General features: G+C 63.0%; 2 protein-coding genes across 5 annotated transcripts in view; both read right to left on the bottom strand.

Moving 5' to 3' along the window:
• On the bottom strand, nucleotides 1-4,117 carry MSANTD1 (Myb/SANT DNA binding domain containing 1). 2 transcript variants are annotated; one of them, XM_056133012.1, is made up of 4 exons: nucleotides 4,098-4,117; nucleotides 2,337-2,601; nucleotides 664-936; nucleotides 1-277 (listed from the first exon to the last, which is right to left on the bottom strand). In XM_056133012.1, exons 1-4 carry the CDS (start codon nucleotides 4,111-4,113, stop codon nucleotides 37-39), a joined length of 795 nt encoding a protein of 264 aa, XP_055988987.1. In that variant the 5' UTR covers nucleotides 4,114-4,117; the 3' UTR covers nucleotides 1-36. The 2 variants fall into 2 exon arrangements, with proteins under 2 accessions (XP_055988987.1, XP_055988988.1); XM_056133013.1 differs by having other exon boundaries at nucleotides 664-867.
• A 2,086-nt stretch (nucleotides 4,118-6,203) lies between these two features.
• Nucleotides 6,204-12,636, bottom strand: part of HTT (huntingtin) — a 110,799-nt gene continuing 104,366 nt past the window's right edge. For all 3 annotated transcript variants that reach the window (XM_056132659.1, XM_056132660.1, XM_056132661.1), the window contains 10 exons: nucleotides 12,458-12,588; nucleotides 12,227-12,356; nucleotides 10,418-10,573; nucleotides 9,152-9,342; nucleotides 8,943-9,057; nucleotides 8,654-8,867; nucleotides 8,405-8,510; nucleotides 7,786-7,948; nucleotides 7,546-7,706; nucleotides 6,204-6,951 (listed from right to left, as the gene is read on the bottom strand). In XM_056132659.1, the coding sequence (XP_055988634.1) occupies nucleotides 6,738-6,951; nucleotides 7,546-7,706; nucleotides 7,786-7,948; nucleotides 8,405-8,510; nucleotides 8,654-8,867; nucleotides 8,943-9,057; nucleotides 9,152-9,342; nucleotides 10,418-10,573; nucleotides 12,227-12,356; nucleotides 12,458-12,588 (1,581 nt within the window). In that variant the 3' untranslated portion in view covers nucleotides 6,204-6,737. The remainder of the gene's footprint in view (nucleotides 6,952-7,545; nucleotides 7,707-7,785; nucleotides 7,949-8,404; nucleotides 8,511-8,653; nucleotides 8,868-8,942; nucleotides 9,058-9,151; nucleotides 9,343-10,417; nucleotides 10,574-12,226; nucleotides 12,357-12,457; nucleotides 12,589-12,636) is intronic.

Here is a 12,636-nt window from a genome sequence, read left to right as displayed (position 1 = left end):
GAGCACTGGGCCTGGTGCTGTCGTGCTCCAGGCCGCTCACGCGCTGGACTTGGCGATGATGCGCTCCAGCAGGCTCATCATGCGCTCCTGCAGCTGGAGGCTCTGCACCTGCAGCAGGTTCTGCTGATCCAGCACGCGGCGCACCTCACGGCACGTCTCCTCCACTGCACGGCTGAGCTTGCGCTGCTCGTCCAGCATGGCCTCCAGCACCCGCAGCTTCTTCCTCTGCAGGGGGCAGCCTGGCGCCTTGCGCTTCTTCAGCAGCCGCTCATCCGACCTGCAAGCACGGGCACCGCGTGGGGATCGTGGCCACGCTGGGAACGCCGCCCGCTGAACCGCGAGATGCCCCGCCAGCGCTGTGCTGTGCGGTGCGGGGTGTGGGGCGCGGAAGGAGGGAAGAGCGGGGAAGGGGGACAGAGGGGGCCCAGAAGGAAGAGAGAAGGGGGAAAGGGAGCAGGGAGGAGGGAGGAAGGAAGGATGAAGAGGGAAGGGAGGAAGAAAGGAAGAGGAAGTCAAGGGGAAGGGGAGGGAGGAGGACGGAAGAAAGGAGGGCGGAAGGGGAGAGGAAGGAGGGAAAGAGGACAGAGCATGAAGGGGACGGAGGAATGGAGGAGTGGGAAGGGGGCAGGAGGGAGCGGGGTGGCATGGGGGGCCGCCGCAGACCTGAACTTGAGGGAGAGTGAGCTGGAGGAGTCGGAGCCGGCGTCCTGGCAGCGGCCCTCGTATGAGCACTGCTTGTATGGCACGTACACAGGGGTGGATTTGGCGGAGGGTGACAGGGAGGCCTCGGTCTGGGATGTGGAGGGCCCGGGCTGCTGGCTGTCAGCCAGTTTACCGTCATAGGACTCAGGCACCTTGGCCAGGATCCTGTCGATGGCGAGGTAATAGGGCCAGTCGGGCGGGACGGACTCGCTGTCTGCCATGCACTTTAACTTCCTGAAATGAGACGTGCCAGAGAAACTGCCACGGGGGGCTGGGCCCTGGTGCTGTGTGGCGCCGCAGGCACTGCCCCGACCAACAAGAGACCTCCAGGACCCAGGGGCATAGGACTGAGAAGCCGAGAACCCAGCGGAGGGGCGACGCTGGGCCTGGCTCAGGTGGAATCTCGGCCTGCCTTAGCAGAGAATCGCAGGCCTCACTGTTGCCACCACTTTGCTGTGTGACCTTTGTTAGTCACCCTTTCTGAGCCTTCCGCCCTCACATCGGTAAAGCCGAGAGCTCAGAGGCAGCTGCTGCCATGCAGGTGGATTTAAGGAAGGTGCTGGGCCAAGTGCAGCGTGTGCCCTTACGATGTGGCCTGGGTCTGAGCAGCAGGCCCGACTCAGTGCAGCTGCACACTCTCTCTGCGGGCAGGCCTGGCAGAGCCCGGGGAGGTGAGGGAGTGCGAAGATGAGGCTCTTGGCCCTTGGCCCCACGGCTCCCGGGGCGCTGCCTCAGCCTGGGGTGCTGCCATGCAGGACCCGCAGACCTTTCGGAGTGCACGCCTGTGGGATGTGTGGAAGCCCCTCCCCCAGCACAGGAACCTGAGGAGTGGTCCCAAGACACCAATCGGGGGCCGGAGCACCCAGCACGGAGCCTGCTGCTGAGGGGCCTCCTCGCGTGCAACAGGAGCTCTCCGCTGGGCCCTGGAGACGCTTGAGATGAATAATAAATAGCCGAGCAGACACCGATCCTAGCCCACGAATCCTGAGCCGGCCAGCAGCTGGAGGTAGCGGCGGGCGGGCGCCTGGTATCTGGGCCCCCAGACCCGACACGAGCCACATTCTGGCTCTGCGCCTGCTCCTGGTATGGCCCATGACCCTGGTGGCACAGACACGGCTGCTGCTCCTCCAGGGCACTGGGCAACTTGGTGCCGACAAGGCGGGCTCCAGTGCCTGTTCATGAGGCCTGCGTCCCCTCTGCTGCCTTCTTGATGACCTGCTCACAGCCCGGGACCCGAGGGAGTGGGGCACTGGGACAAACCTGCCCAGCTGTCCAGGTCACTTCATCCTTGCAGCTGCCGCCCACATGGCCTAGCTCCTGCTTGCTCCTCCCACGACTCGGTCCGTCCCTGCCTGTGACCCTGACAGTATGGTGACCTTGACCTACCAGTGACCTTGACCCGTCCGTGACCCTGTTGGCACTGTGACAGGCCTGCTGCGCCAGAAGTGTGGTCCAGCAGTGCCAACGCTGGCTCCTACCCCGGGAGCTTTCCCTTAAGAGTCCCAGTTGGGTTTGACCCAGCAGCCAGGCTGGGGCCACCAGGGATGCTGCTGAGGCGGATGCAGTAGCAGGCTGGGACCCCAGGCAGGCTTGGGTGTGTGACCCGGCTCAGTCCCAGTGCGCGGTGGACCCACCTGTACTGGAAGGTCATGTTGGTGATCTTGATCTTGATCTCCTCTCCCAGCCGCCGCTCACCCGTCATCTCCAGCAGCTTGCTGGCCATCTTCTCGTAGACGCGTGCGTTGCGCTTGGTCTGCTTCAGCTCCTCGAAGAACTCCTCCCAGACCAGCATGAGGCCGCGCATCTCTGCATCCGTCCAGTTGCGCGCCCGCCGGTGCTTCTCCGCCTGGGGAGACACCAGGTAGCCGGGCACCTCGGCCGCAGCCATACCGGAGGCACCTGTGGGGTACAAGTGCTTAGGGGGTGTGCCTGGCCCCCGCTAGGGGCGAGCCGCTCCTGGAAGACAGCTCGGCGCTCAAAATGGGGCCTACATCTGACAGGCAGGAATTTAGTTAAAAGCTTTTAAACGGGAAACGTCATTTTGATGTCATGTTTCCATAGCAACAGAGCAACTGCATAAGCTCCAACAACAGAAACCTTTTAACTGAAAGCACAGGAATCAGGCTGCCCTGACGGGCCATCAATACTCCCGCCCAGGGCCAGGCCAGGCCACGCCCCACTCATCCGGAGACCAGGGGCCTCCGGGCCAGCCTCCCCGCAGTGCCCCGGGAGAGCCCAGTGGCGTGGACGTAGGGGGCAGCTGGGCTGAAGCCAGAAGCAGGACAGAGGGAGGGAGGATGTGAGGCCCTGGTCAGAGAAGAGGCAGAGGACAGAAAGGAAACTGGCAGAGGGACGGAGGCCAGGCAGGAAAGAGCAACAACAGGACATGGGGCAGGCAGAATGGATGGACAGAGGAAAGGACAGAGCAGCAGCAGGCCAGAAGGCAGAGCACAGAGAACACCTGGATGGGGTGCGGCAGATGAGCCGGGGAGGCACCGAGCGGATCCCCCCAAGGCCCCAGAGGACGTCCTGTCCTGTCACTTGCCCGTGTGACCCCAGCACGGCCTGGCCTGTCACTGCCCTGCCCTGCTGAGGTGGGCGTGCTGGGCAGCTGGGCAGCAGTGGGCGGATCAGGTGGGGTCTCCTTCACGCTGACAAAGGGGGTCCAGGCTCAGGGAGCCCCCACTTTTCTGGGAACCACCCTAACATCCCTCAGACTGTCAAACTCCTATTTGTTCTTAAAGCCCCTCCTTCGAGTCTGCCATCCCTGTTGGGTCCCCGGCCTCTTCCCCTCAAGACGCTGGGCTGGTGCTTACCCCTCTGGCTGCGGTCTGGGTAGGGATATCATGCATGGGACAAGAGGGGAGCGCTGTCCTCAGGGATCGCCACAGCTGGGCGCAGGGAGCCCCAACCCTAACTGGCCTAGAAGGCTGCTGGGGTGGGCTGGGGACTCCATCTACAGACCAGCAGCCAGGCCTGTCCCTTGCTTCGCGGCAGACCTGCGGGTTCAGGGCAGGGAGAACCTTTGAATCGAGGGAATTGCCCCCTAGCATGGTGTCTGGACTGTGGCGGGCCTGGGGGGGTCACTGTACCTTAGGTCTCTCAGGGTCTGCCAGGGCTGTGAACTCTGAAAAGGGGGATCCCAGTGCAGGCCGAAAGCCTCCATGGGACCCGAGTGGGTGGTCTGGGCTTTGAGAGAGGAGAGGTGTGTGCCAGGGCAGCAGTGGGCAACCTGGGGACAGGCCCTGCTGTCGCTCCCTGTAGGAGCCCCTTTCCCTTGAGGTCAGGGGTCACCGTGCCTGGCCTGGTGCCCGGGAGAGACCACTTGGTGTTGGCAGAGGGGGCAGCAGGGGAGTGAGGTGGGAAGCAGCCCCCCAGCCTGGGCTCCTTAGTACCTTGGCACAGCTGCATGGCGGGGGGCTCGGTCTGTTGGCAGCTTGAGCGGCACCTGCGGGGAGAAGGCAGTCAGGCCTTCGCTGCAGTCCAGTGCCCTGGGGGTGGTCCTGCAGCTGGGATCAGGCCCTGCACAACCCTTCCTGGCCCTGGGGGCAGGGCCTCCTGACGGATGGGGAGTGCAGTGCCGGTGGAAGGTGGAAACGGCAGGAGGCCTCGGGGACTGTGAAGGGCGAGGGTGGGTGGTGGGCCCTGGAGAAAGCCAAACTTCCGGAGAAAACGGGGCCCCACCCTCTGCTGAGCACTAGTGCTGAGCACACTGGAGGTGCAGGGGACAGGTGGGGACAAGCATGGGCACAGAGGAGGGCAGCTGTGCTGAGGGTTTGGCTTGCCACTAGGATGGGGGGGGGCTTGGCTGCCCGGGACCCAGTTTGGAGAGGTGGAGTAAACCTCAAGCAAGGCACCATGGGGAGCACCAGCACTGGCCGGGAGCACCGTCCACGGGTGACCCTGACCCCGCCTCGCTGGGAAGGGCGGGTGGCCAGTGAGAGAGGGGTCACGGCCAGGTGTCTGAGGTGTGGAAAGCAGCACCCATGGCTACCACAGCACTGAGCACTGAGCTCTAAGGAGCCCCCAGAGCGAGGGGTGATGCCCCTTTGCTGGGCAGCGCTTGTGTCTGGCCAGGAAGGCAGGGCGCTGTTGCACCCCACTGCGTGGGTCGGAGGCTAGACAGCAGCAATGGGGAAGATGCTGGCCGGTCGCGTGCACCCCCTGGGAGCACCCCTGCCCCTGTGGACCCCTCTTCCCAGGTGCACGCGGACACGAAGGCAGAGCCCGGTGACGCAGCCACATGCCCCGGCGCCAAAGCAAGTCTCACACGCAGCACGTTGGTTTTGCCTTTAATTCAGTTGTACAATGTTGGCAGCAGCCTGTGGGTGGGACCACAGTCACGGTCCCCACTCCCCATGGGGCTCCGGGAGTGCCCATCACAGCCCGGCTGCCCAGTCCTGGGTGCAGCGGAAGCCAGAGCCCAGACCCTCGTGCCCTGTGTGACAGCACGCCAGCTCCCCTGCATTCAAGTGACTGACAGCGCAAAAGGCCCCGGTCCTCCCAGGCCCCTGCAGGGACCTACCTTTTGCGGTTCCCGCCCTGGGTAAGTCCCAAAGATGGCAGTCCTGCCATCGGCTGCCCCCAGTCCCATCCTGGCACAGGCCCACAGCGGCACCATGTACAAGGAAACAGATTCCATGCTGTCCAGCACATGCCCCCGCCATGAGGGCTCAGAGGGCTTTGGGGTGTCGCGTTTTCTCTGGAGGTGACTGCACTTCGTCCTTCCTGCAGGGGAGCATGCTTGTGGGCGACAGTGGGGCAAACGGCAACAGGGCTCGGGAGGCTGCACGCCGGTTCACAGCCCGCTGACTTGGCATGGCCCGGGGGCTCGGGCCTCGGTGGCTCCCTCCCTCTGCAGACCGCTAGGGGGCAGAGGAACCGCATGGGTTACAGCGGGGAGCCCCGGGGGACTTGGCTACAGCACCCCTTGCAGAGGGCTGGTGAGGGGCAGAAAGGCTTGGGCAGGCTGCTCTGCACAAACGGCTGGCCCTCTAGGGGAGCAGGTGGACCAACCCCCACCCCCCATGATTGAAAAGGCCAGAAAGGCCAGTGCCGGTTCAGGCGTGAAGCCACAAGGGTAGCTGACACCTCAGCGCCCTCTGCAGGCCGCACTCGAGATAGCACCCACCCACCCACCCACCAGCGGCTCGCAGCAGTCAGTAGGCAGTAAAGCTGGCCAGGTGGCCTGCAGGGGGCCCTGCACTTGGCATCTGAGCCCAGCGGCTCACATGGGGAGCCCCTCCCCCGACTCACACAGGGAGGAGGCTCCGCAGTCAATGAAGGCCCAGGGGGCCGTGAGACTGGAAAGTTCTCCAACAGAGCCCAAACACCAAGCCCCGCTCCTGATCAGGAGGGCTGTAGCAGAGAGCAGGCAAGGAGGGCAGGACCCCAGCACACTGGCAGCACCAGGCCTGTGTCCCTGCGAACCTCAGCTGAGCTGCACTAGCTCCGTGGGGCCCAGAGAGGGGACCCGAGTGCCCTCTCAGCCTAGTGGATGTGAGCACATAAAAAAGGAGCCCTCTGGACAAGCTCCAGAGTACCACGGTGAGCCCTGCAGAGGGGAATGGCACTGTCGCATGCAACACAGGCCTCGCGACACACACTTAGACGGCGTCGAGAGGTACCTTAAAATTAATCTCTTTACTGATATCATTAAAGTTTAAATCCTGAGAAGAGAACAGAGAAAGGGAAGCAGGAGGCTGGGCATCTGGTTTCAGCCACCCGGCTCCGCATCCCTTGGCGCACGGGCAGCAACCCACCCGAGTGCCCGCCCCGCCCCGCCCCCTGGCTTCCGGAGCCTCTCGGGGAGCTACAGGCAGTGCTCTCTGGGCCAGGCGGACAGGGGGGCTGCTGGCTCCCCCCAAGCGTGGGGTGCTGCGTCCCAGACGCAGGTTAGGGGCGCCTGGCGGGACATGAGCTCTAGCAGGAAGGGGAAGACTTGCTGCTCATCCGCCCCGGCGCTGTGGCCCCAGGTGCCGAGGTGGGTGCACCGGCTGGTGGCGGGCGGATTCGTCCTGCGCCCCGGTGGGTGCTTAGCACGCGGCGCCCTCGTGCAGGTTCCGCAAGCACGTGAGCAGGCGCTGGTACGGGTTCCCGGGTGCCGCCACCACCTCAAACACCGACTGAAAGGCCCGGCGGTCCAGTTCCTCCTCTATCTGCTGCCTGTAGAAGTCCGTGGCCACCAGGCAGAAGAGGTTAATGTCCACTTGCTCCAGCTTGCCCATCCTGCTGACCACATGCGGGAGGCTGGGGGCGAGTTAAGGCGGCACCTGCGGGAAATGTCCTGCCCATGCAGGCTCTCCGGACTGCTCGCCACCCGTCTCATCTGCCGGCGGCTGCGGCCTCGTGCTGCCCCCAGGGTCGCTCGTCCCCCTGGTGTACACGGGGCGCTGCTGGGCTCCTGTGGGCGGCACTTACCTGGCCTGGCTCCCTGGCGCACGGCGCTGACAGCTGCCGTCCTGCTGGCCCTGCTCCCGCCGACTGAGGGCAGAACCATGGTCCTCCCTCAGTCCCACCCACCCAGACTCGCTGGGCAAGGCGGGCCTGGTGCCAGGACAGACGTTGGCCTGGAGGCTCTGTGGTCTGTCTAGGGGATGCACCCCTCTTGGCAGCCCGCCTCAGGGGGTGGGAACTGGATCCTCAGCAAGAGGCGGGCAGGACAAAGGATAATGCAAAGCAGCTGTGCTGGAGCTCAGGGGCAGGCAGCCTTGGGAGCTGCCCCTCCAGCGCCCACTCCCGAAACCTGTGACCCTGCTCTTCGCTCTGAGGGCTTCGGCCTGCACAGGAGCAAAGCCTGGCCCGTGGGGACAGGCCCAGGGAAGGCGGTGGCAGGAAGGATACATGGCTGACACCCACGGGCTGGTCGAGGCGCTGATGAAGAAGCAGGAGAGACTCCACACAGCCATGGCCACTGGGGTCCTCTGCGTGAAATTGGACAGCGACAGCATGACCCAGTCCCGCACCATGGATGACTGGCCTGTGTTGTGCAGCGTCTGGAAGACCTGAGAGGGGGCGGAGGCAGCCTCAGTGGGGTGTTGGAAAGAGTGGGTTACCCCGGGAGGGGAGGAGCTGCAGCCGCACCTTGTACACAACAGTGGCCATGAACTGTGGGTACGGCTGCTGGTTGGACAGAAACTCCCCGATGACTTTATTCATCACGTCCTGGGGTGGGAAGAAGTCGTCGAGAAACTGGGGCAGGATCCGCGCTGCCACACGGGCCTCACAGGGAAAGCCCTTCCGGATCCTGTGGAGACAACACTGTCAGGGGCGGACAGAGCGGCAGGACAACGCTGAACCTGCGGCTGGGCCCAGGAGGCTGAGCCTGTCCCTGTGCTCAGCTCCTGGCTTCGCCCTGCCGGCCCTGGTCCTGCCCCATGGCGACAGTCCCATTCGACCTGCCCGGACGCTGCTGCTGCCTGTCAAGCAGCATTTCAGGGGCCTAAGCCCCTGCCTGCACCTCCCCCCCTTGAGTACCTAGTCTGTCTGCAGGCCTCTGCCAGCTACCGCCCATCTCTGGTGGCGAGGTCCTGGCTTTGTACATGACCCACGGCACGGAGCAGGGAGGGCCACAGGAAAGGGCCCACAGAGACAGAGGCCTGCATGGAGCCCCTCAGAGTGGAGGGTACGGCGTTCATGTGAGTCCCGCACCCCCAAAGGTCTTGGGCAACTTGCCGTCGTGGCAGGAGCGCCTGTCTCCTACCTGTCGAAGAGCACGGAAACACGCTCCATGGCCACGATCACTGACTCGCTGTCCGGGGAAGCTGGGCTGGGCTCAGGGGCCCTGCCGGGGCTTATCTTCTCCTTTCCTGGAACACAGTGTCAGCACTGCTAAATGACTGTCCCCAGCCCGGACGGGGCAGTGATGCCCTGTCACCCTGCTGCGGGCTCTAGAATGCCCTGGGAGTGACGGGAGGCCTGGGGCACCCTGGCCAGCCCCAGCTGCGCTCACCTGTGTACATGCAGGTGAGCATCAGGCCCAGGGCCGCCAGGGCGCGGTGTGGGCTGTGCACGTTGATTCTGTCCACGCTCAGCTTCACCAGGGACTCAGAGTCCAGCCGGGAGAGCTGCTCGGACAGCAGGAGGCGCTCCAGGCCCCGCAGCACGCAGTGGTAGACGATGGACGGGGTGGCCTCCTCACTGGCCGACAGCATCACCCCACACATCTGGACGGGAGGAGAGGGCCCATGGTGGCACAGCCCTGACCAGCAGGCCCGCGGCAAGAGGGCCCTGGCACTCACCTGTATGATGGATGCTGAGAACTCGGGCCCCACATCCAGAGGGTAGTTCTCGATCAGGTAGAAGGCGGTGGCACAGGTCACCAGCACGTGCTGCTGGCTGTGGACGTTCACGCAGCTGGAGGCCAAGGACACAGTGTGGCTGAGGCGCCCGCAGTGGTGAGCCAGCCCATGCCCACCCCTGCTCCAGCCCCGCACCCGGGGCCACTTACTGGGCCACGGCCTTGAGATTGGAGAGAACGTAGTCGCTGACAACCGGGATGAGCTGCTTGGCAGTGTCGTCCAGCAGGTCACACTCCAGCACGTAGAGGACGCCATGCAGGGCCCCAATCTTGCTGGGCAGGTGGCTGCTCCGCAGCGCGCTCTCCAGCAGCCGGCTCACAGGCTCGGCCACAGCCTTGTCCTGGGGCGCATGCACGGGTGGGGCTTATTGCATGCGCGCGCACACACACACACACCAACACCAACACCACCACAGCTGTCTGCACCGCCTCACATGCCTATTGGGGCCTGGCAGGCGTGTGGGCTGGCTGAGCCTGTGCCCTGGGAGCTACCTCCCAGCAGAAGCCTGAGAGTCACACCCCGAGTCTCCTCCTCCTGGACCTGAGACGGGGCTAGAAGAACCCATGTGGGGTCTGTCCCTGGAAGAGCTGCTCGTGGAGGCTCACTCGGGGTGTGTATGCACGCCTGTGTCTGTGTGTTCATGCATGCTGGTGTTTGTGGGTCTGTATGTGCACACACGTGCTCGTCTGCGTGTGCCCATACCTGTGTGCGTGTGCACGCCTGCGTGTCTGCGTGTGTAATTATGTGACTGTATGTGCGCATGTATAGGCACCTGCTTTTGTTGTTGTTTTTTGGGGGAGGGGGGCACCCAGTGATGCTCAGGGCTTTTCCTGGTTCTGTGCCCAGGAATCACTCCTGGCGGTGCTCAGGAGACCCTATGGGTTCCAGGGATCGAACCTAGGTCGGTCGCGTTCAAGTTAAACACTCTCCCTGCTGTCCTATAGCTCCGGCCCTGTGTATCTGTGAGCAGAGATGCGACATGTACATATGTTGCAGACTGGCCCAGGGCTCTGTGCCCCTCCCCAGCAGTGCCTATGTGCACATGGCGATGACTCCTGCCCAAGGAGGGGTGCGCTGAATTTAGGAAAGAGGAGGGACTCTGCAAGGGGCCGGTGTAGACAGGACCCCGGGGCTGGCCCTGCATGACACAGCCTGCTTGGGCCTTCAAACAGGCTCCCTTGACAGCTGGAGGATGCGGCCGAGGCAATGCTGAAGGACAATGAGAAGAAAAGCCCCTTCTGTGGCGATGGCTCCCAGATGGTGTGACCTCAAGGTCCTGTGGATGGTAGCACAGGGCTCAAGGCCATCCAGGAGAGTGGCGAGGGACCTGTTCTAGGCTGTGGCTTGGGGACAGTCTGCCGCAGTCAGAGCAGAGGGGAAGTCAGGGCCGGCTGGACAGGTGGGGTACCGCTCACCATGCCAAGGACAGCAGCCGCCTTGCAGGTGGCGGGCACCAGGTATTGAAGCAGGATCTCATCCTCAGCGGGGTGTGCTCTCCGCAGTTCCATCAGGGTCACATACATCATCTCAAACTGGCTGCGCTCCGTGAACAAGTCCGACACCACAAGGAGCTGGGAATACATCAGGACAGGGAGGGGCGTCACGCCATCAGGACCACCAAGAGGTTGTTTCTCCTTTCTGGGGTGCCTGGAGCATAGAAGGCATGTGCTGCACCCCTCTAGGCCACTCTGACTCGGTCCAGGGAGGCAGTGAAGAAAATAGGCCCCACCCTCTCGCCAAGAATCCCCACCCAGAGGCACCCAGAGGGGGTCAGGGTGCCGCCTGTGTGGGATCTCCGCTATAGTCCCCTGCTCGCATCTGCTATTGTTCAAGGCAGCCTCCCTGTAGCGAAGGGGTGGGGTGCACAGAAGCCCGGGGACAGACGCTGGAGACTTAAGCTATTGTTGTCTCAGAAATCAACACTTCGCCAGGGGCTCCCTGCACCTCCCTCCCAGACAGCTTCTTTCCCACCAGGGAGAGGCCCCAGCTTGGGGGGTAGTAGGGGGCTGCCGTCCTCCCCATCTACGTGGGCCCAGAAGGTAGTGGCCTCCAGAGCACTGCTCGGGAAACCCCCACCAGAAAACAGAGTTTTATAAGGACCCCGATATGCTGCTCCTGTGGCAGGTGGTGGAGCCAACAGAGCCAGCTTGGGGCGCCATTTACATTCCGTGGCCACAGAGTGTGAGGCCTGAGCTCTCCTACTTCACTGTCCGGGCACCCCCTTGCACTGCACACCCACACTGGAGCCGGGCATGAGCACTGCTTGGGAGGCACTCTGCCCCCAAACAAAAGTTTCCGAGGAGTTATTTTCTAAATTGTTATCACTATACTATTTTATTGAGTGAGGCTGGCAACAGACCCACACACCAAGCCTGTCATCACTCTTTCCTTTTGACCACGCTGGGCTATGCTCAGGGATTACTCCTGGTGGGGACCGGGGGGATCGAACCTGGGCCTCTGTGAAAGCTTCCTCCCCCTGTACTGTCTCCAGCCAACCGCCCTTATCCAATAGACAAAGCAGCAACCTAGTTAAATATGGCCTCAGTTTATTAACAAGGCCTGTGACCCGTTCACTTTGAAGGTGGCGACTTGGCATTTAAAATGCCAGGGCTGGAGACTAGGACAGCAGGTAGGGCACTTGCTTCACACGCGACTGACTGGGTTCAATCCCCAGCACCCCATATGGTCCCCCAGTCTTGCCAGGAGTGACAGGCCTGATCCCTGAGTATCACTGGGGGTGACTCCCAAACAAAAGTAAAAGAAAGGTAACCCCAATCTCCAGCGGTCCTGACATGAAACACTGACAAACCTCCCAGTGCTCTGAGAAATACCAGTGGAAGCCAGAAAGCAGCACCATGGGGAAGAGAGAAGCAGCCTGAGGCGAAGTCGCTTGCCGGAGAGCAGAGGCGCAGAGCCCAAAGCTGCTCTGGTTTCTCTTGTGCTGTCAACGTGGCCAGGAGAAAGTCCAGAGACAGGGCCCATGGGGCCCTGTGTTCTCAGTCATGCAGGTGCCCGCTCAGGGCTGCCTGCTCCGCCTGTGGGGAGTGCTGTGCCTACTCCAAGGGCAGGGACAGTCATGCCTACCTGGGCCAGAGAAAGGAGAACCCACATCAACAGCTCCCTTCTAACTGAGCCCTGTCGCTACGTGCCCGCGTGCCTTTGTGAGTGTGCCAACCCACGGGCACACAGTGGCGACCAGGACCCCCAGAAGAAAGGGCACTTACGGATCGCACCACTTCGCTGATGAGGATGACAGGCGTCTTTCTGGCTGAACTGGAGGGCAGGATCCAGCGACTGTACAACTCCAGCAGGAACTGTGAACAGGAGTGGATATCCACTCCAGCCCGGTGCTTCCTGCAGGGGGTGAGAGGGGAACCCCTAAGAGGGTCACTTCAAGAGGACCCAGACAAGCAAGAGCGGAGCAGGGTGGATGCGGGGAGAGAAGGCGGTGGAACCTGGAATTCACTGGGGATGTGGGCGGCGAGACTGGTGCGGGCGTGTCTGCCTCCTCCTCCTCGTCGTCACCCCACTCCTCCGCTCGCAGGGGCGTGATGTTGTTCCCCAGCCACATGGAATGGATGGACACCTTGGAGACAAGACACAGTCAGCCTGTGCGGCCCGGCCCAGACACACA

This window comes from Sorex fumeus, unplaced genomic scaffold (assembly GCF_029834395.1).
Source record: "Sorex fumeus unplaced genomic scaffold, SorFum_2.1 ptg000095l, whole genome shotgun sequence".
Taxonomy (NCBI): Eukaryota; Metazoa; Chordata; class Mammalia; order Eulipotyphla; family Soricidae; genus Sorex; species Sorex fumeus.
This window is presented reverse-complemented; position numbering and strand designations above follow the sequence as displayed.